Here is a 25647-nt window from a genome sequence, read left to right on the forward strand (position 1 = left end):
CTCTGTTTAAAATGATTCTTTCCATAGCGCTACATACTGGGTGAGAAGTGACGATTCTCAAATGGCTGGAAGAACTCTTCGGAAGAGCCGATGAAGACGTAGTTTGGCGTCAGATCACACTCCAAGAGTAACGTTATAGTTCTTTGGCTATCTGCTACAACTTACCTCCCAAATCTTGGTGATGGTACCGTATGCTGGACAGTATTTACATCATTTATGATTTGTATATTTATATGATCATTTTGGATTTTTTGTATTGTGTAATATTTCTACTTTTTGTAATAAATCAACATTTTTTTATATATTTTGAAGCTTTTTGTGTGTTGCCTATATAATCCCATTCCTTGAGTTTTTTTTCGAATACTTTCACGTTATAGTTCTAAAGCCTTAAAGGTTTTTTTATACCTGAATGTATTCTCTGTGTACAGGTTTGCCCCTCCAGACAGCGTACTTACCTGAGTCCAATTTCAATCCAGCGATGTGCACAAGTGCAGCGGCTCACATGGCCCTCTCTCTCCTCACAGGGCAAATTGATAGCAGCAGGAGCCATTGGCTCCTGGTGCAGTCAATGAAATCCTATAATGAGGGAGCGGTTGGCAGGGCAAAGCCCCACTTTCTGTATCTATAGTGGCTTGCTAGGGGGAGTACTCGAAGGCAGGAGGAGCCAGGAGCTTTGGCAGGGGAAACCAGAAGAGGAGGATTGTGGCTGCGCTGTGCAAAATCATTACACAGAGCAGGCAAGTATAACATGTTATAAAAAATAAAAAAAAAGAGAGAAAGGTTTAAGATCACTTTAAAGTGCACCTAAACCCAATAACAAAAAAGTAATATATTGCAGCCTACCAGTTCTTACACACATAGCTGCATATATTCATATCATAGGGTAGGTGTTCTGTAGTGCTCAAAAGTGAACTGGCCAGAGCTAATAAACACAAAATTGGTATTTCAGTATAGCATAGGCACAGTTTACAAGTAGTTAGAACTTTGGTTGTTTTTCTGTACATGCAACCTTTTTTAAAGAGACAAAATATGTGGAAATGTTCATGTATTTGAGATTCACCCCGTGTTTTTTCCACAAGTTTTTTTTTTTTTTTTTTTAAACTGCCAGTCCAGATAATGTCCACTTGATAGTGCAAAAGAAAAATAGAAAAATATTAAATATTGTGTAAAAAACTCATTCAGCCAGGTACCTTGTCATTCATGGAGCACAACTGATCCAGCATCAGTCTAGATTTTCCTTGCAGTGAATTTCTAGTCAAACATCTGAAGGTAGTTAAAGAAAAGACCAGATAACATATTTCATGGATATTTAAAGTGAACTGCAGCTTACCTACATGACTTCCAAGGTCAAAGTGCTGAACTGTAGGCACCAAAAACCTCTGTTAGTTTATCATGCTGTATGGGGATTTGATTCTGTCCATGTGGGTGTTAAAGTGGTTGTATACCCCGCTTGGCGATTTTTACCTACAGGTAACCCTATAATAAGGCTTACCTGTAGGTAAAATGAATATCTCCAAAACCTGCCCGCAGCTGCTGGCATCAGCGGCGCATATGCTCTGAAGGTCCGGTGTATCGTGCCAGAACTTCAGAGCTTCTTGGTGGAACGGAGGGCTCCTGCACACATGCGCAGGACTGACTTCATCGTGGCTCAGGCCACTCACAGCGCCGGAGCCCGCGAAGAAACACGGGGAGGGGAAGTCTGCCCTTTCAGCGGTGAACAGGCACCGCGGGGGGGCTTCGTTCTAAAAGGTAAGTAAATCATAAGTATGCAATGCATACTAGCACATTATGTCTTTGTCTTGCAATGTTGTTTTTTCCTTTTTCCCCAAGCAGTTAACTACCACTTTAAAGTGGATGGAAACTTGAATAAAAGAAAACAAACAAAAAAAACAAAACACACTGCAAGACAAAGGCATAATGAGCTAGTATGCACAGCAAACTAGCTCATTATGAATTGCTTACCCAAGATCGCAGCCCCTGCAGCGGTCCTCGTAAAACGCTCCATAAACGCATAGGCGTTTTACTGGTGGTTTTGAAGTGAACGAGTGTGAAAATGCCCTTAAAGTATAAGAAAACATTTTTTTTATAGATTGGGATAGAGTAGCGATGGTCAGAACCCTTGTCGGGTTTTTATTGACGTTTGTGTCTGTTTGGAGGGGTGTCACCAGAACAGGGATAGAGGGTAAACCTTCCAATGGCACGCTTGTTCTCGCGACAAGTGTTTAAGAGCGAATTATACATCACAACAAAGATATTCACACACTTCATGTTGAGTCTACAGGACAGGAAGTGAAGGACATGAGGGGGGGGGGGGGGGGGGAGAAGACAGACAGTGGTTTTAAAGGGGTTTTAAAGGTACAATTTTTTTCCCTAAATAGCTTCCTTTACCTTAGTGCAGTCTTCCTTCACTTACCTCATCCTTCCATTTTGCTTTTAAATGTCCTTATTTCTTCTGAGAAATCCTCACTTCCTGTTCTTCTGTCTGTAACTACACACAGTAATGCAAGGCTTTCTCCCTGGTGTGGAGTGTCGTGCTCGCCCCCTCCCTTGAACTACGGGAGAGTCAGGACGCTCGCTACATTGCAGATAGAGAAAGGAGCTGTATGTTAGTGGGCGTCCCGACTCTCCTGTAGTCCAAGGGAGGGGGCGAGCACGACACACCAGGGAAAAAGCCTTGCATTACTGCGTGTAGTTACAGACAGAAGAACAGGAAGTGAGGATTTCTCAGAAGAAATAAGGACATTTAAAAGCAAAATGGAAGGATGGGGTAAGTGAAGGAGGACTGCACTAAGGTAAAGGAAGCTATTTAGGGGAAAACAATTGTACCTTTACAACCTTTTTAACTACTCGATCTAAGAACTTTAGATATAAAACTTTCAAATTAGTGAATGGCACTACATAGACTGTTACTCTCATCTTTACCACAAGAAGCAGCAGAAAGGCAAAACTATAAGAAAAAACAGAGCTTGGAAAACCAAGGCAAGGATACAGTTCAAATTCATGGTCCGACATGAAATATTTTGGAAGTTCTGACAGCTCCACCATTTGTACAAACTGCAGCGATGAGCCATAGTAATGGAAGACCTGGTAAAACATGAAGGTAGCCAGTGTAAGAAACTAGCCTGAAATAAAAACCGATGCTTAAAAAATAAAATCAATCAAACCTTATACGTCTACTTGTTGGAGGATGTGTGAGATCAGTCTCTACCTGGCTTCATAGATCCCCCTCTAGTACCTGGCAGACAGATTTCTGCATCCAACTTCCAATGGAATATAATTTTACACTTGCTGCATGACCCTTCATTTATTAAGAATGAACGTAAACATAAAAACTAAGTGGATGACATTAAGACCCCTTTCACACCGAGGCATTTTTAAGGCGCTAAAGGGCTAAGAGCCCGAGTGCTTTCACACTAAGAGCCGGTTCACACTAGGGCGGCACGACTTCGGGGGCGACTCGGCCAGGCGACCTGAAGACGACTTCTAAGGCGATTTGCAAAATGACTTCCGTATAGAAGTCAATGCAAATCGCCCCGAGTCGCCCCCGAAGTCGTACAAGAACCTTTTTCTAAGTCGGAGCGACTTGCGTCGCTCCTATTAGAATGGTTCCATTGACTACAATTGGACGCGACTAGTCAGGCGGCTGTGTCGCCTGACGAGTCGCCCCAGTGTGAACCGGCTCTAAGGCGGTGCGCTTGCAGGATGTTAGAAAGAGTCCTGAAAGCAGCATCTTTCCAGCGGTGCGGCAGTGGTGTATACACCGTTCTTCCACCGCCCCTGCCATTGAACTCAATGGGCAGCGCCGCTTTGAACCCTCTGTTCGGCCGCTAGCAGGGGTTAAAAGTGTGCCCCACTAGCAGCCAAAAAGTGCCGCTATAACAGCGGCAAAGCGACGATTTGTTGCTACTTTTAATAAACGATCTTAAATTTACCTCTACATTCACATTACATTGGAGATTGGGCGCTCCTTCCTCTTCTACCTCTACTAGTATACATGGAAATGACCTCAAGGCTGTAGCCAAAGGCAGCAGAAAAGGCCCCCCTATACAAAAGGTATAACAACCTCCCTCTGGTGTAGTGGTGCAGAAAGCATCGGAAGAGAACTCTTCCTATCCGCCCCCACCATCACCCAACCATTGACCTACAACCGATTGAGTCAGTCCATCGCGATCTCCAACCCACCTACTGTATATTCTCCAAGGTTGTATATGATGGGGTAATAATGCTGGAGCATGATTGGGAGACCACGCCTTGTAAACACACCTACTGTTTTGATAACACATCTTAAATGCCTGTAGTCAAATCCTATTGTATCCAAACTTCCAGGCATTGTATACTGTGGGCTAGATTCGTGAAAAAATTACGCCGGCGTATCTATTGATACGCCACATAAATTCAAATCTGCGCCGGCGTATCTTCTTTCTGTATTTAGAAAGCAAGATACGCCGAAATTTGCCTAAGATCCGACTGGCGTAAGTCTTACGCCGTCGTATCTTAGTTGCATATATACGCTGGCCCGCTAGGTGGCGCTTCCGTTGATTTCAGCGTGGAATATGCAAATTAGCTGGATTCGCCGATTCAGAAACGTACGCGCGCCCGGCGGTATTTTTTACGTCGTTTGCGTAAGGCTTTTTCCGGCGTAACGTTGCTCCTGCTATATGAGGATCAACCAATGTTAAGTATGGACGTCAGGCCAGCGTAGAATTTTGCGTCGTTTGCGCAAGTCGTTCACGAATAGGGCTTTGCGTAAATTACGTTCACGTCTAAAGCATTGACGATTTGCGGCGGAATTTCGAGCCTGCACACTGGGATTTTTTCACGAACGGCGCATGCGCCGTTCGTTAGAGACGTAATTTACGTGGGGTCATGTTTTATTTACATAAAACACGCCCACCTCTTCAGAATTTGAATTTGGCGCGCTTACGCCGGCAGATGTACGCTACGCCGCAACTTAGGGCGCAGATTCTTTGTGAATCCATGCCCAGCCTCACTAAGTTACGGCGGCGTAGCGTATCTCAGATACGCTACGCCCGCACAAACTTACGACGGTCTTTATGAATCTAGCCCTGTATATGTACACTTGGTACCTTGTATACTGTAAGCTAGGGTTGTCCCGATACCGATACCAGTATCGGTATCGGGACCGATACAGAGTATTTTTGCGGGAGTACTCGTTCTCCCGCAAATACCCCCAATACCGAAATAGAATACTTGCCCCCGCCGCAAACCGCAAAGCCGCCGCCGCGTTAATCAGCGTGCGGGGAACATTACAGCTTTCGTTTTGAATAGCTGTATCCCCGCCGCGTATAGACACTCCCCCTTGCGCGGGATTGGACGGATGATCTGTCCAATCCTGAGCAAGGGGGAGTGTCTATACACGGCGCAGCGGGGATACAGCTATTCAAACGAAAGCTGTAATGTTCCCCGCACGCTGATTAACGCGGCACGTGCGGCATCATCCAGGTATGTGGGACATGGCTGCAATATGTGGGGGGACATGGCTGCATTATGTGGGGGGACATGGCTGCATTATGTGGGGGGACATGGCTGCATTATGTGGGGGACATGGCTGCAATATGTGGGGGACATGGCTGCAATATGTGGGGGACATGGCTTCAATATGTGGGGGACATGGCTTCAATATGTGGGGGACATGGCTTCAATATGTGGGGGACATGGCTTCAATATGTGGGGGACATGGCTTCAATATGTGGGGGACATGGCTTCAATATGTGGGGGACATGGCTTCAATATGTGGGGGACATGGCTTCAATATGTGGGGGACATGGCTTCAATATGTGGGGGACATGGCTTCAATATGTGGGGGACATGGCTTCAATATGTGGGGGACATGGCTTCAATATGTGGGGGACATGGCTTCAATATGTGGGGGACATGGCTTCAATATGTGGGGGACATGGCTTCAATATGTGGGGGACATGGCTTCAATATGTGGGGGACATGGCTTCAATATGTGGGGGACATGGCTTCAATATGTGGGGGACATGGCTTCAATATGTGGGGGACATGGCTTCAATATGTGGGGGACATGGCTTCAATATGTGGGGGACATGGCTTCAATATGTGGGGGACATGGCTTCAATATGTGGGGGACATGGCTTCAATATGTGGGGGACATGGCTTCAATATGTGGGGGACATGGCTTCAATATGTGGGGGACATGGCTTCAATATGTGGGGGACATGGCTTCAATATGTGGGGGACATGGCTTCAATATGTGGGGGACATGGCTTCAATATGTGGGGGACATGGCTTCAATGTGTGGGGGACATGGCTTCAATGTGTGGGGGACATGGCTTCAATGTGTGGGGGACATGGCTTCAATATGTGGGGGACATGGCTTCAATATGTGGGGGACATGGCTGCATATGTGGGGGGACATGGCTGCATTTGGGGACACATTTAAAAAAAAGTATCGGTATTCGGTATCGGCGAGTACATGAAAAAAAGTATCGGTACTTGTACTCGGTCCTAAAAAAATGGTATCGGGACAACCCTACTGTAAGCTATTGAATTTCCTTGCAAAATAAAGAATGATTATTTTATTTTTTAATAAAATAAAGAAAAAAATAAAAACTGTCCTAACCAATAAGGAAAAAAGGCCCCACTAAAATCACCACAAAAGGATGGAAGAACTGGAACCTCTGAGATTTAAAGGGGTTGTAAACCCTTTACAACCACTTTATGCTACAAGTAAGCCTATAATAAGGCTTACCTGTAGCTACTCAGGATATCCCCTGTATGTGCCGATCTCATTGGCACATGCGCACTAAAGCAAACTGAAGCAATGGCACGTATGTAAACATTCTTAGAAGAGTGTTTGGGTACGGAAGCGAGGGCTCAGCTATTGACCCGACAAAAACACATTTGCATAGCAGCAACAGTGTTGTATATTCTGCACCTCGGGGGGAAATTGGTCTGAAACAGCTGATGGTTTTGAAGGGACAATAGGCGTTCACACTTGGTGAATGGGAACATTCATGCTAAAGATGGCTGCGGCTAGATTCAAGATACTGGCTTAGGAAAATCACATGGTACAACGTATCATCATATGTGTCATAATGGAATATACATACCTCAGATAGTAAAGAATTCTTGTCATCGCTGTGATTTAGCACACTGCTGTGTCTCAGAAAATGTGATGGGGTAACATCCAAAGAAGATCTCAAACAAAAATCTGGAAATTCCACTTCTGAGCCAAGCTGAAAATAAAAAAAACATTTACATAAGATAAGCAAAGTTTGTATGAAAAAGTATCCCATTCTCTTTGTATTGCTTCCTGGTGTTCCTGCCAGTTGCTCTTATTAAAAAAAAAAAAAAAAAACTGACCACGCTAGGTGCGAGAGCACAGTAATGAACTTAGTAAATGTGGTAAAGCTCTGCTGACTTCCATCAGCCAATCATGTGCAAGCAAAAAAGTTTTTTTTATTTTTTTATTATCCTTGCAAAATAAATCTTCACAATTATATTTACCGTATATACTTGAGTATAATCCGAGTTTTTTAGCACATTTTTTGTGCTGAAAATGCCCCCTCGGCTTATACTCGAGTCACCATTTTGTGCCTCATCTCCCGGACTTTGGGGACCCGGCCGTCGGTCCCCTGGACCCCAAACTTGGCACACATGTAACCCCCCAAATCCTCCTCTACAAGTGTGAAAAGTTTGTTGTCTGGGGGACCTACGGCTGGAGAGCACGATTTTTCGAACCCAGGCACCCCTTCCATAGACTCCCATGTTAAACATCAATCTATTATTGGGCACAGTGAGGCATGGACACCCTAGGCCTATACTCGAGTCAATACAATTTTCCCAGTTTTGTGGTAAAATTAGGTGCCTCGGCTTATATTCGAGTATATACGGTACTTTAACCACTTCCCTACCGAGTCATAGTAAAATGACGTTGGCTGGAACCTTTCATCCTTCAGACTGGACGTCATATGATGTCCTTGCATTCCCAGCCGCTAGGGGGCGCACACGCGCCCCCCCGCCGCATTTTCCTCGGGACCCGGTGCGCGTGCGCGCGATGTCCGCCAGGCACCCGCGATTGCCCGCAATCACGGCAGGACCATGGATCTGTGTGTGTAAACACACAGATCCATGTCCTGTCAGCAGTGAGGAGACTGATGTGTGTTCCAAGTACATAGGAGTTTACCTTTCGCTCATTTATTTCAGTAGAGCCTCGCCATAACTCTTGTGGATCAACTGAACTCCTAAGACATTCAGAAGCAACTATAGAAGCTGAGAGGTAGTTGGATATCTTATACCACCTGCAAGAATACAAACTTGATAATTAGTTTTTTGGAAGAATACATATTAGAAGGTAATTCACACTTTTATCAAACTAAATTACCTTTGAAAATAAAATACCATATATACTCGAGTAAAGGACGAGTTTTTTAGCCCTTTTAAGGCTGAAATACCCCCCTCGGCTTATACCCGAGTCAGAGGTACCTGAAATGATTGACAGGCTGCGGACGTCCATTCATCCTGGTGTGGAGAAAGCCTCTTGAGGGGGGAGGGGGCGAGCAGGCAAGTCAGGACACTCTCTACTTTGCAGATAGAGAAAGGAGCTGTGTGTTAGTGGGCGTCCTGACACTCCTGCTCTCCCCCCTCAAGAGGCTTTTTTTCACACCAGGGAGAAAGCCTCGCATTACGGTGGTGAGTTACAGACAGAAGAACAGGAAGTGAGGATTTCTCAGAAGAAATAAGGACATTTAAAAGCAAAATGGAAGGATGAGGTAAGTGAAGGAGGACTGCACTAAGGTAAAGGAAGCTATTTAGGGGAAAAAAAAATCTTCCTTTACAACCCCTTTAAGCAGCGTTATTTTAAAGCCGCACTGGTGTGAACCAGGGCAAAAAAAAAAAAAAAGCCACAACACACACACCTCTAAGGGCTCATGTACACACAGACTAGGTTGACCGCTGGCCGTGGGAAAACGTGCCGTGATTTTACTGCATTTTGCGGCAGGCAGTCAAATCGCTCCTATGCTGAACGTGATTCTTCCACGTTCAGGAGAGAGGTTGAACCTCCCCTAACCTGTAGCAGCTCCTAAACTCTTGTAAAAGTCTATCTGTACATGAACACACAGGGGCGGATCCGTTCGCAGCGGTCCGCCAGCTCAGCGGAAGATCTCTCCGTTGAACCAGCGGATGACAGGTCGATCTCTTCTCACTGAGCAGGGAGGGGCTTGTTGAGCACCACTGCTTGCTATTGAGAGATCGGACGAAAACAGACAGCATGTCCGTTTTCCATCAGTTCTCACCCGATCCGATCCGCCAGGACGGATGGCGACGTATCGCCGTATGTCTGATTTTAGCGGATCAAACCGGATCGGATGTCAGCGGACATGTCACCGCTGACATCGGACGCTCCATAGACAATCATGGAGCGGCCGTTCAGGTCCGGCGAAAAAACGGACAGGCGGACCTGAGCGGTCCGGCAGTGTGAAAGGGCCTTAAACTAAAATGAACCGAATCAAAAACCATTGCGTTTTCCTCAAATAACTTGGAAGCTGTTATGAAGTGTTTTCATATAGTGAAGATAAAGGAAGTACCACCAAAAAAAGCAAAACATATAGGAGTCTAGTGTCAGCCTTACCCTTTATTTTCTCTTGTGACAATAGTTGTCTTGGCCGCATGCCATTCTCTCAGGTGTTTGATTGCCCCCAGTGCAAGTAAACACTCCTTCAACTTCGGAACATCTGGAGAGATCAGTAGAATGTCCACCAATGCTTTCCCTGTACACCAGAATAAAACATAACTTTAAAGAATAATAAACATTAATTTGTTAATGCTGTAGTGACATGACAGCCAATTGGGGGTGACAAGGCATCAGAGATTCAAAGAAGGATGTTGGATTCTGGAGTTTGATTTTCACAGCTAAAGTTGGAAAAGTTAGGCCAAAGCTCTTTTGGCTGTACTTCTCCTGTGGGTCATAAGAGTGCACTTTGTTCTGCGCTCCTGTGACCAGTTTTCAGCCACCAATGGACTTGAGCCCACTCAGCCAGTGCGGAGAGATCCTGACTTTAAAAGGATAAGTTTACCTTTTCTAACATGTTACATCTGTATTCAGCTGCCCCCTCGGATCTCTGCTATGACAGCAGACCGGGGGGTCTTCTCCCCATGTCTGTTGCCACAATTCAAAAAAAGATGCGGCCCACCCAGCCGCATCACTCATTCACAGAGTTCTGTGAATGGGAAACTATAACTGACAGCCTTTGCGGCTGTCGGGTTGTAGTTTTCAATGTACAATCACTAGGGTTGTCCCGATACCGATATCAGTACCGATACCGAGCATTTGCGCGAGAACTTGTACTCGCGCAAATGCTGCCGATGCCTGACCCGAAACTTGTCTATTGCAAGAGAGCGGCGGAGAGCAGTCCTCAGGCGGGTAATAAGTGGCTATAATCAGTTCTTACTGTTCTCTTATCATGTCGCGCTGTTCCCGGTGGCCCCTCCCCTCCTCTCGTTGTACGCTTGTGACATCATCTGAGATGGACGAGAGGAGAGGAGGAGAGGGGAGGGCAGGGGAGGGGCCGCCCGGGAATAGCGCAACATGATAGAGGACAGTAAGAATTTATTACAGCCACTTATTACAGGTGTGAGCCGCTTCCAGAGCTAATCTGCATTTAAAAGTTAACTGAAACTAAACAGTGCCCTGCTGTTCCCATTAACCTGATGTGCCCTGATGCCCTGTGCAATGATGTGCCCAGTGCCCTGCTGTGCCAAGTACAATGTGCCCAAGTACCCTGATGTGCCCAGTACCCCGCTGTGCCCAGTACCCTGATGTGCCCTGTGCCCAGTACCCCACTGTGCCCAGTACCCCACTGTGCCCAGTACCCCACTGTGCCCAGTGCCCCGATGTGCCCAGTGCCCTGATGTGCCCAGTGCCCTGATGTGCCCAGTGCCCTGATGTGCACCATACCCTGTGCCCAGTACTCTGATGTGCCCAGTACCCTGACCACCAATGTAAGAGACATCCTTCCCACTGACCACCAATGTAAGAGACATTCTTAAATTTGAAAACGGTCACATTAGAAAAAAAAAAAAAAAAAGTATCGGTATTGGCGAGTACATGAAAAAAGTATCGGTACTTTTACTCGGTCCTAAAAAAGTGGTATCGGGACAACCCTAACAATCACAGTGCTGTTGAGAGCGGTGGTAGTTTATTGAAAGTTTGTTAGTGCATTACTGTATACTCGTACCGGGTACAAGCACACTGCTTACACAAAGTCTGCAAGAGTTCTGCATAGCAGGGCTGTGGAGTCGGAGTCGGAGTCGAGGAGTCGGAGGAAATTTTGGGTACCTGGAGTCGGAGTCGGCAAACAATGCACCGACTCCGACTCCTACTAAATTTAGATTGGAATAAAAAAAAAAAAAAGCAAGTTTAAATGTCCCAATTCACAAAAAGTTATAATTAATGACTTCTCTACTGTAAGAATAAAGACCAATGCATGCAGTGCCTCACGTAACCGCAAAACGAACACGTTAAGTGACCGTGAAGAAGCATGCTTTTCATGTGCTTCACTATATGGCACGCAACGCACAATTAGGAGCGGCAATACTTATACTTTCCATAGTGTTGTGTTCTGCTTTTACAGGGAACGCAGCATCCATGTGTAACCTAGCCTCTCACTGATAAGGGATTAAATAAATATGTTTTTTGCAGGACTAGAGAGTGAGACACTTGTATAAGTGAAGGGAATGGAGGGCCAATAGTTCAAGACTGAAGCTGTAAACCATTAGAAAAACTGCTGTCATTTAGCTAAGGCTATAAAAACTTGTAAACTCCGATTGTTAGCTTAAACTTTAAACATGACTATGGGATTCTCCTAGGAAAATCATGTTTTAGAATAAAAAAACGTTGTTTTCATTGTGTTTGTCTTTTGCTTAAACAGTGCAATACAGTGGACCAGGGGTCTCAAAGTACCGGCCCGCGGGCCATTTGCGGCCCGCTGACCGGTTTTAAATGGCCCGCAGGCAGGGCGTGTCCCGCGGAAGTGTAGATCGAGGTGCATGAAGAGTAGCGCAGGAAGCGTCTGTCATAAGTTCACTTGTCTCTCATGTCACACTGCTACTCCCCGGCGGCCCCTTCTCTCTTCTCGTCCATCCCCATTTGCTTGTGACATCATCTGAGATGGACGAGAAGAGAGGGGGGCTGCCGGGGAGTAGCACATCAGGGCACATGGCACATCAGGGTACAGGGCACATGAAACAGCACATCAGGGTACAAAGCCCAGCACATCAGGGCACATGGCACATCAGGGTACAGGGCACATGAAACAGCACATCAGGGTACAAAGCCCGGTACATGGGGTACCCTGATGTGCTGGGCTTTGTACCCTGATGTGCTGTTTCATGTGCCCTGTACCCTGATGTGCCATGTGCCCTGTCCTGATGTGCTGTGCCCTGATGTGCTCTCATGTGCCCCATGTTCCCTGGTGTGCCCCATGTTCCCTGATTGTGCCCCGATATGCTCTCATGTGCCCCATGTGCCCTGGTGTGCTCGTATGTGCCCTGATATGCCCCATGTGCCCTGATGTGCTCTGATTATGCCCCATGTACCCTGATGTGGCCCATGTACCCTGATGTGCCATGTGCCCTGTCCTGATGTGCTGTGCCCTGATGTGCCATGTCCTGCACTGTGCCATGTGCCCTGTCCTGATATGCCCTGCCCTAATGTGCCGTGCACCCTGATGTGGCCTGTTGTGCTGTACCCCTATGTGCTGTGCTCTGATGTGCCCTGTATCCTGATGTGCTGGGCTTTGTACCCTGATGTGCTGGGCTTTGTACCCTGATGTGCGCTGTGCACTCATGTGTGCTGTGCCCTGTGCCCTGATGTGCTGTACCCTGATGGTGAGTGGTCAGTGTGTAGTGTAGTGGTCAGGGTTAATAATGCGTTCGATGACACCAGTACTGTTTTTGAAGTTTGAAAGTTTGCATGCGGCCCCCCATGGGATATGGAAACTTGTCTTGTGGCCCTCAGGTAATTTGAGTTTGAGACCCCTGCAGTAGACTGTTGGCTTCCCAGCCTGTAGTCCTGTGGTAGGTTGTGTTTCTTTCCCTCAAGAAATGTATAAAATACATTCGCATATTAATACAGAGGAGTCGGAGTCGGAGTCGGAAGTACATAAAACTGAGGAGTCGGAGTCGGAACATTTATCTACCGACTCCACAGCCCTGCTGCATAGCACCAACAATCTGCTGATGATGGGTGCAATTGCTTTGCAGACTCCCAAAAAAAAAAAATACAAATTTTTAACCTGCAAAAAGAGGTGCATTTATTCATGAAGATAATCCAGAGGAACTGGGGAAAGAAAAGACACGGGCTTTGTGACACCCAAAGAGAGAACACATAAAAGGTATAGATAAAATGGAATGTTTTATTGTGAGAATTGTTAAAACTATATTCCATGGACCTGAAAATGTCCAGGAGCGAGTAGAAGCACAAAAAACAAATGTAAACACACAAATGGTAAAAATACACCATATAGCAACTAAGTCTGATAGTATGCTTCCAAAAGGTCCAGATGCGTTTCGACCTTGGTGGTTTTCTTCAGGGGTTTGCCTTTGGACAACAAATCAGGACAACTATAGCCAATGAAGTAGATTAGCTAAGCATTAGTTCTTAATGCGAAACGCGTCAGCTGTTCTACCCACTGTGTGCTGTTTGTATGCTGTGCATTTTTCCCTTTAAATAAAGAGCACGTCTTCTTTTAAAAGACCTACTTGGAGTGCGGCTGTCCATCTACTTCCTTATCTGCATAATCCTATGCATTGCCAGCACCCGTGTGGTTCCTGAGTGGACTTTGATCACCTGCCTGTGCTCACCAGGAGCGGCGGTCTTTCTACATGCAGCTATATATGATGTGCATTTATTTTTATTTTTTCAAACTGAACTTATCCTTTAATGTCAGGATCCACTCAGATCCCTGACCATCAGGTGACTCAGCCTCTCAGTGCCCTGCTGAGAGCCTGAGCCAGCCGCTCCATTACACACTCGAGGGGCAGAGCAGAGATTTGGTGACTGACAGTCACTGCCTCACTGAAGACTGAGAACGGAGTGATCAGTGGTCTTTGATTGTTCTGTTCTCGGCCTTAGAGGCGGGCAAGGGAACAGATGCAGCATTTACACCTAGGTGGGTATGATTTTTATAGTATTAAATACCGCACTTCTCCTTTAAGAAGGCATAGATAGCCATATCTATGCTTTCTTAAAGGAGAAGTGCGGTATTTAAAACTATAAAAATCATACCCACCTAGGTGTGGATGCTGCATCTGTTCACTAGCACGCCTCTAAGGCCCAAAAAAAATAAATGCACTTTTTTTACCTGCAAAAAGAGGTGCATTTATTAATGAAGATAATCCAGAGGGAATGGGGAAAGAAAGACACGGGCTTTGTGACACCCAAAGAGAGAACACATAAAAGGTATAGATAAAACGGAATGTTTTATTTAGAAAATTGTCTCCCATGGACCTGAAAATGTCCAAGAGCGAGTAGAATCACAAAAAAACAAATGTAAACACACAAATGGTAAAAATACACCATATAGCAACTAATTCTGATAGTATGCTTCCAAAATGTCCAGATGCGTTTCGACCTTGGTGGTCTTCCTCAGGGGTTTGCTTTTGGACAACAAATCAGGACAACTATAGCCAATGAAGTAGAGTAAAACCTTGGATTGCGAGCATATTTTGTTCCAGAAACATGCTTGTAATCCAAACCACAGGCAGTAGAAAGATCTTGTAAAAGAAGACCGTTTTAACGAATGGGCACCACCCTTTGTACATTTTACTACAGCAGTTGAGCAATTCCATGTGTTAAGTTAGGAAGATTTAAAATGTAAAGTAAAAATAGACATAGTTAGAATAGAAGGGGAACATTTTGTTGAACAGGTCGTTTTACTTTGGATGCTAATGGAAAAACATAACATTTTTTGCTAATTTTTATAAAATATTTCAATAAAAACTTAAATAAAAGTGAAGTGAAAACATTACCTGGTGCTGGAAGCTTGTCAGCCAACTGGTGGAGTAACTCGGCACATTCTTCATACAAGCTGACAGAGTAAAGAGGGACTAGATTGAGAGGCGAAGGAACAGCAAGAACGTTTATGCACAATGCTACAATTTTGTGCAATCACAACACATTGAATAATTAGCTATGAAAAGGACTTGACACACAAACACAGATCTGCCATTATTTTAACCACTTAAGCCCCGGACCTTTAGGCAGCTAAATGCCCAGGCCAGGTTTTGCGATTCGGCACTGTGTCGCTTTAACAGACAATTGTGCGGTCGTGCGACGTGGCTCCCAAACAAAATTGGCGTCCTTTTTTCCCCACAAATAGAGCTTTCTTTTGGTGGTATTTGATCACCTCTGCGGTTTTTATTTTTTGCGCTATAAACAAAAATAGAGTGACAATTTTGAAAAAAAATTCAATATTTTTTACTTTTTGCTATAATAAATATCCCCCAAAAACATATATAAACATTTTTTTTCCTCAGTTTAGGGCGATACGTATTCTTCTACCTATTTTTGGTAAAAAAAAATTGCAATAAGCGTTTATCGATTGGTTTGCGCAAAATTTATAGCGTTTACAAAATAGGGGATAGTTTTATTGCATTTTTATAAATTTTTTTTATTTTATTTTTTTACTACTAATGGCGGCGATCAGCGATTTTTTTCGTGACTGCGACATTATGGCGGACACTTCGGACAATTTTAACACATTTTTGGGACCATTGTAATTTTCACAACAAAAAATGCATTTAAATGGCATTGTTTATTGTGAAAATGACAGTTGCAGTTTGGGAGTTAACCACAGGTGGCGCTGTAGGAGTTAGTGTTCACCTAGTGTGTGTTTACAACTGTAGGGGGGTGTGGCTGTAGGACTGACGTCATCGATCGAGTCTCCCTATAAAAGGGATGACTCGATCGATGCAGCCGCCACAGTGAAGCACAGGGAAGCCGTGTTTACATACGGCTCTCCCCGTTCTTCAGCTCCGGGGAGCGATCGCGATGGAGCGGCTATAAACGAATAGCCACGCCGTCGTCCCGGATCGCTCCCCGCGGGAATCCGACCGCCGCATGTAGCGCGCGGGGGGGGGGGGTCCCGATCGGACCCCCCACCCGCTAGAAGGCAAGGACGTACCTGTACGCCCATTTGCCTGTACGTGCCATTCTGTGGACGTACATATACATGCGGCGGTCAGGAAGTGGTTAAGTGAGCAACAAATAAATAAAAAGCCCTCTGTGTGCAGCCCCCCTAATACTCACCGGAGCCTTATCTCTGTCCAGGGATGTCCACAAGTGTCTTGGCCGTCCAGGACTCTCCCTCCTGATTGGTTGAGACACAGCAGTGGTGCCATTGGCTCGCTGACCGGCTGAGTAGGGTGTCAGTCCAGGCACCAGGCAGATCCAGACTTTATTTATTTACATGACGACACAGTGCCTGGACCGATATCCTTAACGTCAGCAGAGAAGGGATTTCAGTCTTCTGTCTGCTGAAAACAGGTCACAGGAGTGCAAAACGAATTTCACTCCTATGATCCATAGGAGAAGTCCAGCCAAACGAGCTTTGGCTGAACTTCTCCTTTAATAGAAAGATGTGCATACAGGTTATCTGTACACTCGCCTTTAGATTTGCCAACAGATAAGGCAATGACAGATTTTTGAATTATGTAGATAAGCCCTTGAACTACATAGCTGCTGGTAAATCTAAAGCCCGCCATAGTTGGATCGAATATCGGCTGGTCCCTTTTGTACCGGCTGAGATTCAATCAATATATGGGCAGGCTGGTTGTACTGAAGTTGATACATTGATCGACTTCAGTACAACCAGCCTGTCAGATTTAATTTCTGCAGTCACTGTCGGCGGTTCTAGGTGCCAGCAGAGACCATTGTCTTCTGCCTTGTTTGTGTTGGAGATGGCGCTGGGCTGACTGGATCAGTCACTGTGGGTGTGTGGGCAAAGTAGGAGGGGAATTCTTCCTGTAGATAATTCCCAGTTTTAAGGGATGGTAATGAAGGCTCTTGGGGTTTGGGCTGCTGACTTTATGGTACAGCCTTATGGTTGTTTCCACATGTAGACTTGGAGAAGCAGGAAGGAAGTAGCACCCAGGGTCCAAAAGAATGCAGATTTGAAAGTAGGTTAACCGCTTAAGCCCCGGACCATTTTGCAGCTAAATGCCCAGGCCAGGTTTTGCGATTCGGGACTGCGTCGCTTTAACAGACAATTGCGCGGTCGTGCGACGTGGCTCCCAAACAAAATTGGCGTCCTTTTTTCCCCACAAATAGAGCTTTCTTTTGGTGGTATTTGATCACCTCTGCGGTTTTTATTTTTTGCGCTATAAACAAAAATAGAGCGACAATTTTGAAAAAAATTCAATATTTTTTACTTTTTGCTATAATAAAAATCCCCCAAAAACATATATAATTTTTTTTTTTCCTCAGTTTAGGCCGATACGTATTCTTCTACCTATTTATAGTAAAAAAAAAAAAAATCGCAATAAGCGTTTATCGATTGGTTTGCGCAAGATTTATAGTGTTTACAAAATAGGGGATAGTTTTATTGCATTTTTATTAATTATTTTTTTTTTACTACTATTGGCGGCGATCAGTGATTTTTTTCATGACTGCGACATTATGGCGGACACTTCGGACAATTTTGACACATTTTTGGGACCATTGTCATTTTCACAGCAAAAAATGCATTTAAATTGCATTCTTTATTGTGAAAATGACAGTTGCAGTTTGGGAGTTAACCACAGGGGGCGCTGTAGGAGTTAGTGTTCACCTAGTGTGTGTTTACAACTGTAGGGGGGTGTGGCTGTAGGACTGACGTCATCGATCGAGTCTCCCTATATAAGGGATCACTCGATTGATGTGCCGCCACAGTGAAGCACGGGGAAGCCGTGTTTACATACGGCTCTCCCCGTTCTTCAGCTCCGGGGAGCGATCGCGACGGAGCGGCTATAAACGAATAGCCGCGCCGTCGTCCCTGATCGCTCCCCGAGGGATCCCGCCCGCCGCACGCAGCGGAGGGGGTCCCGATCGGACCCCCCACCCGCTAGAAGGCAAGGGCGTATATATACGCCCTTCTGCTTGTCCGTGCCATTGTGCGGACGTATATAGGCGTGCATTAAGTGGTTAAAAAGGTATTTGTTCGAAATACCGACAAGTACATAAAAGCAACACGTTTCAAGGGAAAGCACTTCCCCCATCTGCAGGGCTGTTGCTGCATGTTATTTTAATTGACAAAAAGTTCCCAAGCCGGATAAATAGCTGTAAGGTATCAGAGTGCACACTGACAGAATGACAGCTGTGGTTGCAGATACAGCAATAAGCTGCAACCACAGCTGTCATTCTGTCAGTGTGCACTCTGATACCTTACAGCTATTTATCCAGCTTGTTTTTTTTTTTCTAATTGAAATAGCATGCCGTAACACCCCTGAAGAGGGGGAGTGCTTTTCACCCGAAACGCGTTAGATTTATGTACTTGTCGATAATACGAATAAATACCTTCTAACCTACTTTCAAGTCTGCAATCTTTTGGACACCAGGCGCTACTTCCTTCCTACTCCTCCAAGTCTCCATTGTGTCCTGCTGGCAGGGAAGGCTCTCCGTGATCCCTGCTGGCAAAACACAATAGCGCAGCGGGAGGAACAACAGATGGACTGTGTTGATGGAGGAATCAAGTCATTTTCTTTCCTTCCGCCTGTGGTGAGAGAACATACCCGGTTTGGGACACAGAGTCCCTGCTGTCGTCATCATCTTCCTCTGAGTTTTGCAGAGCGCACACACATTCATCAATAGCGCATGGAGGAGGTTCTGATCCATCATCAGGGGATGTCACCAGGCTCACATCTTCCCAATCCGAACTAGAGAACTGAAGAGATTTTTACATGATTGTTAAATATGAACAAACACAAGTCCTGACAATAATAAAACAACGGATACACAAAAAGCACTATACATTGCCTTTGACTATAGCGGCTTCTCCAGATTCTCATTTTAACCGCTAGCCCACCAGCCGTCTCAGTTATACTGCGGCAGATGGTGCGGCTGCGCAAATCGCCATTGGTATACGTCGGCTCTTTAAGACGCTATTGCAGGCTGTCCGCCGGGCACTCGCGATCGCTCATGACAGAACGAGAACAGGGATCTGTGTGTGTGTGTAAACAGATAAATCCTGGTTCTGTCAGGGGAGGGGGAGAGGGGACAGATTGTGTGTTCGTCTTAAGTAGGAACAACGATCGGTCTCCTCCTCTAGTCACTCCCACCCCCCCCCCCCAGATAGAACACACCTAGGGAACACATTTAACCCCTTGATCGCCCCCTAGTGTTAACCCCTTCCCTGCCAGTGACATTTATACAGTAATCAGTGGCTATTGTTAGCTCTGATCACTCTATAAAATGTCACTGGTCCCAAAAATGTGTCAAAAGTGTCCGATCTGTCCGCCGTAATGTCGCAGGTCCTGATATATTAAAAAAAAATCTATTCCCCATTTTGTAGAAGCTATAACTTTTGCGCAAATCAATCAATATACGCTTATTGAGGTTTTTTTTACCAAAAATATGTAGATTACATTTCGGCCTAAACTGATAGACATTTTTTTGGGGGGGATATTTATTATAGCAAAAAGTACAAATAGTTGTGTTTTTTCAAAATTATCGCTCTTTGTTTATAGCGCGCAAAAAAAAACGGCAGAGGTGATCACATACCACCAAAAGAAAGCTCTATTAGTGGGGAAAAAGGGACATAAATTTTGTTTGGTTACAGCGTCGCACGACTGCACAATTGTCAGTTAAAGCGAAGCAGTGCTTGATAAATGTGGAAGAGGGGGAGACATTTTTGACACGTGTCAGGTGTTATGTCAATAGTCTTTCTTCCAGGCGTTTCGTTCGCAATATACAAGATTTATGCCGCGTACACACGATCGTTTTTCGGCATGAAAAAAATATATATTTTTTAGCATGTCCAAAAAACTATGTTTTTCCAACTTCATCATTAAAAATGATGTTGCCCACACACCATCGTTTTTGAAAAATTATGGACAAAGCGCGGTGACGTACAACACTTACGACGGCACTCTAAAGGGGAAGTTCTATTCGCCTTTGGGCTGCTTTAGCTGATTCCTTGTTAGTAAAAGACGATTCGCGCTTTTTTTGTCTGTTACAGCGTGACGAATGTGCTTACTCCATTATGAACGGTAGTTTTACCTGAACGAGCGCTCCCATCTCTTAACTTGCTTCTGGGCATGCGTGGGTTTAAAACATCGTTTTTGCCCACACACGATCATTTTTTACAACGCGAAAAAACGACATTTTAAAAAACGACATAAAAAAATGCAGCAAGTTTGAATTTTTTCGCTTTTCAGAAGCCGAAAAACGATGTGAAGCCCACACACGATCATTTTAAATGACGTTTTAAAAAAAGTCGTTTTTTTTCATGACGAAAAAAAAAAAAAATACTTACAGTTTGGATGCCCCTCGTCGGTGTCTTGCCAGTCGTCCATCGCGTCCTGCCCGACGTCCATCGGTGGCCTCGTCCGGTGTCCTTCTGCGGCCATCGTGGTGTCCTCCCCGCTTGAACCACTGCGCCGGCATATACCGAGCGCAGTACACTCGGGTATAGTCGGGCAGGCTCGGCTCCTCTCGCGTAAAGGACGTACAGGACATGACCGCGAGAGGAGCCGAGCCTGCCCGACTATACCCGAGTGTACTGCGCTCGGTATATGCCGGTGCAGTGGTTCAAACACAGCGCGGGAAGCGGGTATCGGCGTATATCGCGCACCCACGATTTTGCCCTGATTTTCAGGGCAAAAAAAAGTGTGCGGTATACGCCGATAAATTCAGTTTTGAAATGAGAATTTAGTGAAGCTGCTACAATCAACCCCAACAGACTCTTCTGTCAAATGCTTCCCTCCTGCAAGTCAGTGGTAATGTACATGTGAGATTTTTGCACTCTCCAGTTTTAGTAGATTCCCCCAGGATGTGCATTACTTGACATCTTTTGTAGACATAAAACAGTTGCTATAGACTTGTTCAAACTCTGTATTGTTCTCATGGGATCTTTCATCCAGAAGGTCAACTGTAGGGTTGTCCCGATACCGATACCAGTATCGGTATCGATACCGAGTATTTGCGGGAGTACTTGTACTCCCGCAAATGCCCCCGATGCCTCATCCGATACTCGCCCCCCCGCCCCGCCGCCGCAACGTATGCCGTCGCCGGCATGGTTAAAATGGCGTGCGGGGAACATCACAGCTTTCATTTGAATAGCTGTAGTGTTTCCCGCACGCCGCGTATAGACACTCCCCCTTGCTCGGGATTGGACGGATCTGTCCAATCCCGAGCAAGGGGGAGTGTCTATACGCGGCGCAGCGGGAACACTACAGCTATTCAAATGAAAGGTGTGATGTTCCCCGCACGCTGTTTAACCATGTGGCGGCGGCATCTAGGTATGGGGGGACATGGCTGGATATGGGGGGGACATGGCTGCATATGTGGGGGGACATGGCTGCATCTGTGGGGGGACATGGCTGCATCTGTGGGGGGACATGGCTGCATCTGTGGGGGGACATGGCTGCATCTGTGGGGGGACATGGCTGCATCTGTGGGGGGACATGGCTGCATCTGTGGGGGGACATGGCTGCATCTGTGGGGGGACATGGCTGCATTTGAAGACACATTTAAAAAAAAGTATCGGTATTCGGTATCGGCGAGTACTTGAAAAAAAGTATCGGTACTCGTACTCAGTCCTAAAAAAGTGGTATCGGGACAACCCTAGTCAACTGTATTCTACTTTTATAAAGTTGATATAACAAACATTTCTCACCTGAAAAGATCCAAAGGCAACCTGGAGAGCAAAGAACCATTTTCTTACTCCTGGATCTCCGGAAAGGGAAGAAGCTGAAAAGAACAAGGAGAGGTTGGAAATGTCCAAGCTTGCTTTAATGCCTCATGCACACTGGACATTATAACAATGCCCGTAGTGTTAGCTGTAGAAAGCTGTAGCTGTAGAATGAGTTTTGCAGCTTTTTTTTTTAGCAAAACGATACTTCAACATAAGCTTAAGGCTCAAAAAACACTGATAAAAAGCAGAAAAGGAGCGTTTTTACACCTAAAAAAACGCCCCTTAAAACCCTTAAGTTCTGAGTTATTTCTCCAGCCAGAAAATGCCGATAACAGCCAGCCTGTGTGTGCATGGACATAGGAGAGCATGCTGGAGAGTTTACAGGCTGTAGAAAAAACACCTGAAGCCAAAAACAGCAGCTGGGAAAAAATGACCAGTGTGCATGAGGCCTTAACCACTTCATTACTGGGCACTTAAACCCCCTTCGTGCCCAGACCAATTTTCAGCTTTCAGCGCCGACGCATTTTGAATGACCATTGCGCGGTCATACAACACTGTACCCAAATTATATTTTTATATTTTTTTCCCCACAAATAGAGCTTTCTTTTGGTGGTATTTGATCATCTCTGCGATTTTTATTTTTTGCGCTATAAAAAAAAAAAAAAATATATATATTTTTTACTTTTTGTTATAATAGTATCCCTATTTAAAAAAAAATATATAAAAAAAAAAAATATTTCCCTCGGTTTAGGCCGATAGGTATTCTTCTACATATTTTTGTTAAAAAAAAAAATAAATAAATAAATAAAAATCGCAATAAGCGTTTATTGATTGGTTTGCGCAAAAGTTATAGCGCCTACAAAATAGGGGATAGAGTTATTTTTTTTTTTTTACTAGTAATGGCGGCGATCTGCGATTTTTTCTCAGGACTGCGATATTGCGGCGGACGTATCGGACACTTTTGACACCATTTTGGGACCATTCAAATTTATACAGCGATCAGTGCTATAAAAATGCACTAATTACTGTATAAATGTGACTGACAGGGAAGGGGTTAAATGTATTCCCTGGGTGTGTTCTAACTGTGTGGGGGGAGGGGACTGACTGGGGGAGGTGACCTATGCTGTGTCTCTATGTACAAGGGACACATCATCGGTCTCTTTCCCTGACAGGACGTGGAGCTCTGTGTTTACACACAGAGCTCCACGTCCCTGCTGTCACCGCCGATCGCGGGTACCTGGCGGACATCGCGGCCACCAGGCACGCGCATCGGCTTCCCAGCGATGCGCCGGGTACAGTGTTTCCCAGCGGCGCGCACGGGGAATGTAAAAAGGATGTCCACCCGGCACTTGAGAGCCGCGCTGTAGACGTCTTTCGTCTACAGCGCGGATCCCAAGTGGTTAGAGTGGTTGTAAACCCTTACAGACCCCTTTTACCTACAGGTAAGCCTAGATTAAGACTTGCCTGTAGGTACAAGAAATATCTCCTAAACCTACATGGTTTAGGAGATATTTACACTAGAGACTTGCGCTGATGTCTACGGCGCATGCACTGTAAACAGCGCAGGCGCACATTAGAAACGGCGATTGTGCCATTTCTCAAGGAGGATGTCCCGTGACTGGCAGCTCCCACGTGCATGCTCCGGCACTGTAATTTGCCGAAGCCGCGATACCCAGAAATCACTCTGCGAGAGATGGCGGCGGCGATGGAGGAGGAGGACCGCTGCAGGGGCTTCGATCTCAGGTAAGTAATTCATAATGAGCTAGTATGCTATGCATACTAGCTCATTATGCCTGTCTTGTAGGGCGTTTTTTATTTTTGCAGAGAGTTTACTTCCTCTTTAATATATTGTAGTCGTTACAAATGGGGAATTATATTTGGGTGTCAAAAATGTCACAATTCGATATTTGGGTTTTACATTGCAAGGGCCACAAACACACACAATACCACCACCATCTCACAGTTCATGAAAACTAAGAAAAATCTGTTATTTTTTCAAAATCTTCCGCCTTTTTTTAAAATGATATAGCAACAAATAAAAACTCAGTGGGGGTTAAATATCACCCAAATAAAATGATATAAATGTTTTCTGGGTACAGCATTTCATGACTGCGCAATGCCCTGGTCACCTTCCGGAGGTCAAGTAGTTAAAGGCAAAAAGGTTTTTGAACCAAACAATGGCTTGGCCATGAAGGGTGTAAAACCTTTGAGGCTGAAGTGGTTAAAGCCCACCCTCTCTGCCACCGCCGCACATAGGGCTTTCACACTGGAGCGGTGCGCTGGCAGGACAGTAAAAAGTCCTGCCAGCCGCATCTTTGACACGCTGTAGGAGCGGTGTATACACCGTTCCTAAAGCCCCCTGCCCATTGAAATCAATGGGCAGCGCGGCAGTACCGCCTGCAAAGCGCTGCTGCAGCGGCATTTTGCGGCCGATTTTAACCCATTTCGGCCGCTAGCGGGGCACTTTTAAAAGTGCCCCGCTAGTGGCCAAAAAGCGCGGCAAAAACAATGGTAAACTGCTGCTAAAAATAGCGGCGTTTTACCGCTGACGCACCCAGCGCCTCAGTGTGAAAGTTCCCTTAGGGTTGTGGAAATAGTAGGGACATGTGGATCCTGTTATGATATCATCTGTTCATAAGGTCAAACACAAGGCACCTTAACCACTTAAGGACCCCTTCACGCCGATATACGTCGGCAGAAAGGCACAGCAACGTATAGGTACGTTGTCCTTTAAGCCCAGCCGTGGAGTCCCGCGATCGCTCCCCGGAGCTGAAGAACGGGGAGAGCTGTATGTAAACACGGCTTCCCCGTTCTTCACTGTGGCGGCTGCATCGATCATGTGATCCCTTTTATAGGGGGGACACAATCGATGACGTCACACCTACAGTCACACCCCCCTACAGTTGTAAACACACTTCAGGTCACACATAACCGTAGAACGGATGACATAGGGGCATGGTAGGAGGTAGGTGTGTGTGTGTGTGGGGGGGGGGGGGGAGAGGTGCATGGCAGGAGGTAGGTGTGTGTGTGGGGAGGGACGGGGACGGACGACAAAAGGGCATTGCAAGAGGTAGGTGTGTGTGTGGGGGGAATGGACGACAGAGGGGCATGGCAGGAGGTAGGTGTGTGTGGGGGACGGACGGACGACAGAGGGGCATGGCAAGAGGTAGGTGTGTGTGGGGGGGACGACGACAGAGGGGCATAGCAGAAGGTAGGTGTGTTTGTGGGGGGGGGGGCGGGGGAACGGACAACAGAGGGGCATGGCAGGAGGTAGGCGTGTGTGTGTGTGGGGGGGGACGGGACGGACGACAGAGGGGCATGGCAAGAGGTAGGTGTGTGTGTGGGGGGACAGAGGGGCATGGCAATAAGTAGGTGTGAAGGGGGGGGGCAGAGGGGATGGCAGTAGGTAGGTGTGGGAGCAGGCCTGGACTAGGACAAAAAATAGGCCTGGGCATTTTTGATTGAGCAGCCCATGACATGCTAACCGGCACCTCCGGCTGAGAACATGCGGGCAGGTGGAGATCACTGGGGGGTGGCAGAGAGCACTGGGGGGGGTGGCAGAGCACGAGGAGGTGGAGGAGCAGTGGGGGCGGCTGCATATAAAAATCATTTTCTCCATCTCCCATCTGCAGTATTGGAATGCCTGAGGCTGCGAGAGGTAAAGTAAAAGCAGCCATTCCAATACTGCAGAAGGGAGATGGAGAAAATGATTTTTATATGCAGCCGCCCCCACTGCTCCTCCTATCAGGTTACAGGAGGGGGGGGGGGG

General features: G+C 46.0%; 1 protein-coding gene across 1 annotated transcript in view; it reads right to left on the minus strand.

Moving 5' to 3' along the window:
- Positions 1 to 25647, minus strand: part of LOC120941497 (MDM2 binding protein) — a 109158-nt gene that overhangs the window by 57264 nt on the left and 26247 nt on the right. The window contains exons 3-10 of the mRNA XM_040354912.1: positions 21861 to 21934; positions 18757 to 18908; positions 15019 to 15077; positions 9620 to 9758; positions 8174 to 8288; positions 7098 to 7223; positions 2990 to 3084; positions 1191 to 1263 (exon numbers count right to left, since the gene is read on the minus strand). Coding sequence (XP_040210846.1) covers positions 1191 to 1263; positions 2990 to 3084; positions 7098 to 7223; positions 8174 to 8288; positions 9620 to 9758; positions 15019 to 15077; positions 18757 to 18908; positions 21861 to 21934 — 833 coding nt within the window. The remainder of the gene's footprint in view (positions 1 to 1190; positions 1264 to 2989; positions 3085 to 7097; positions 7224 to 8173; positions 8289 to 9619; positions 9759 to 15018; positions 15078 to 18756; positions 18909 to 21860; positions 21935 to 25647) is intronic.

The sequence above is a fragment of the Rana temporaria genome, chromosome 5 (assembly GCF_905171775.1).
Source record: "Rana temporaria chromosome 5, aRanTem1.1, whole genome shotgun sequence".
NCBI lineage: Eukaryota > Metazoa > Chordata > Amphibia > Anura > Ranidae > Rana > Rana temporaria.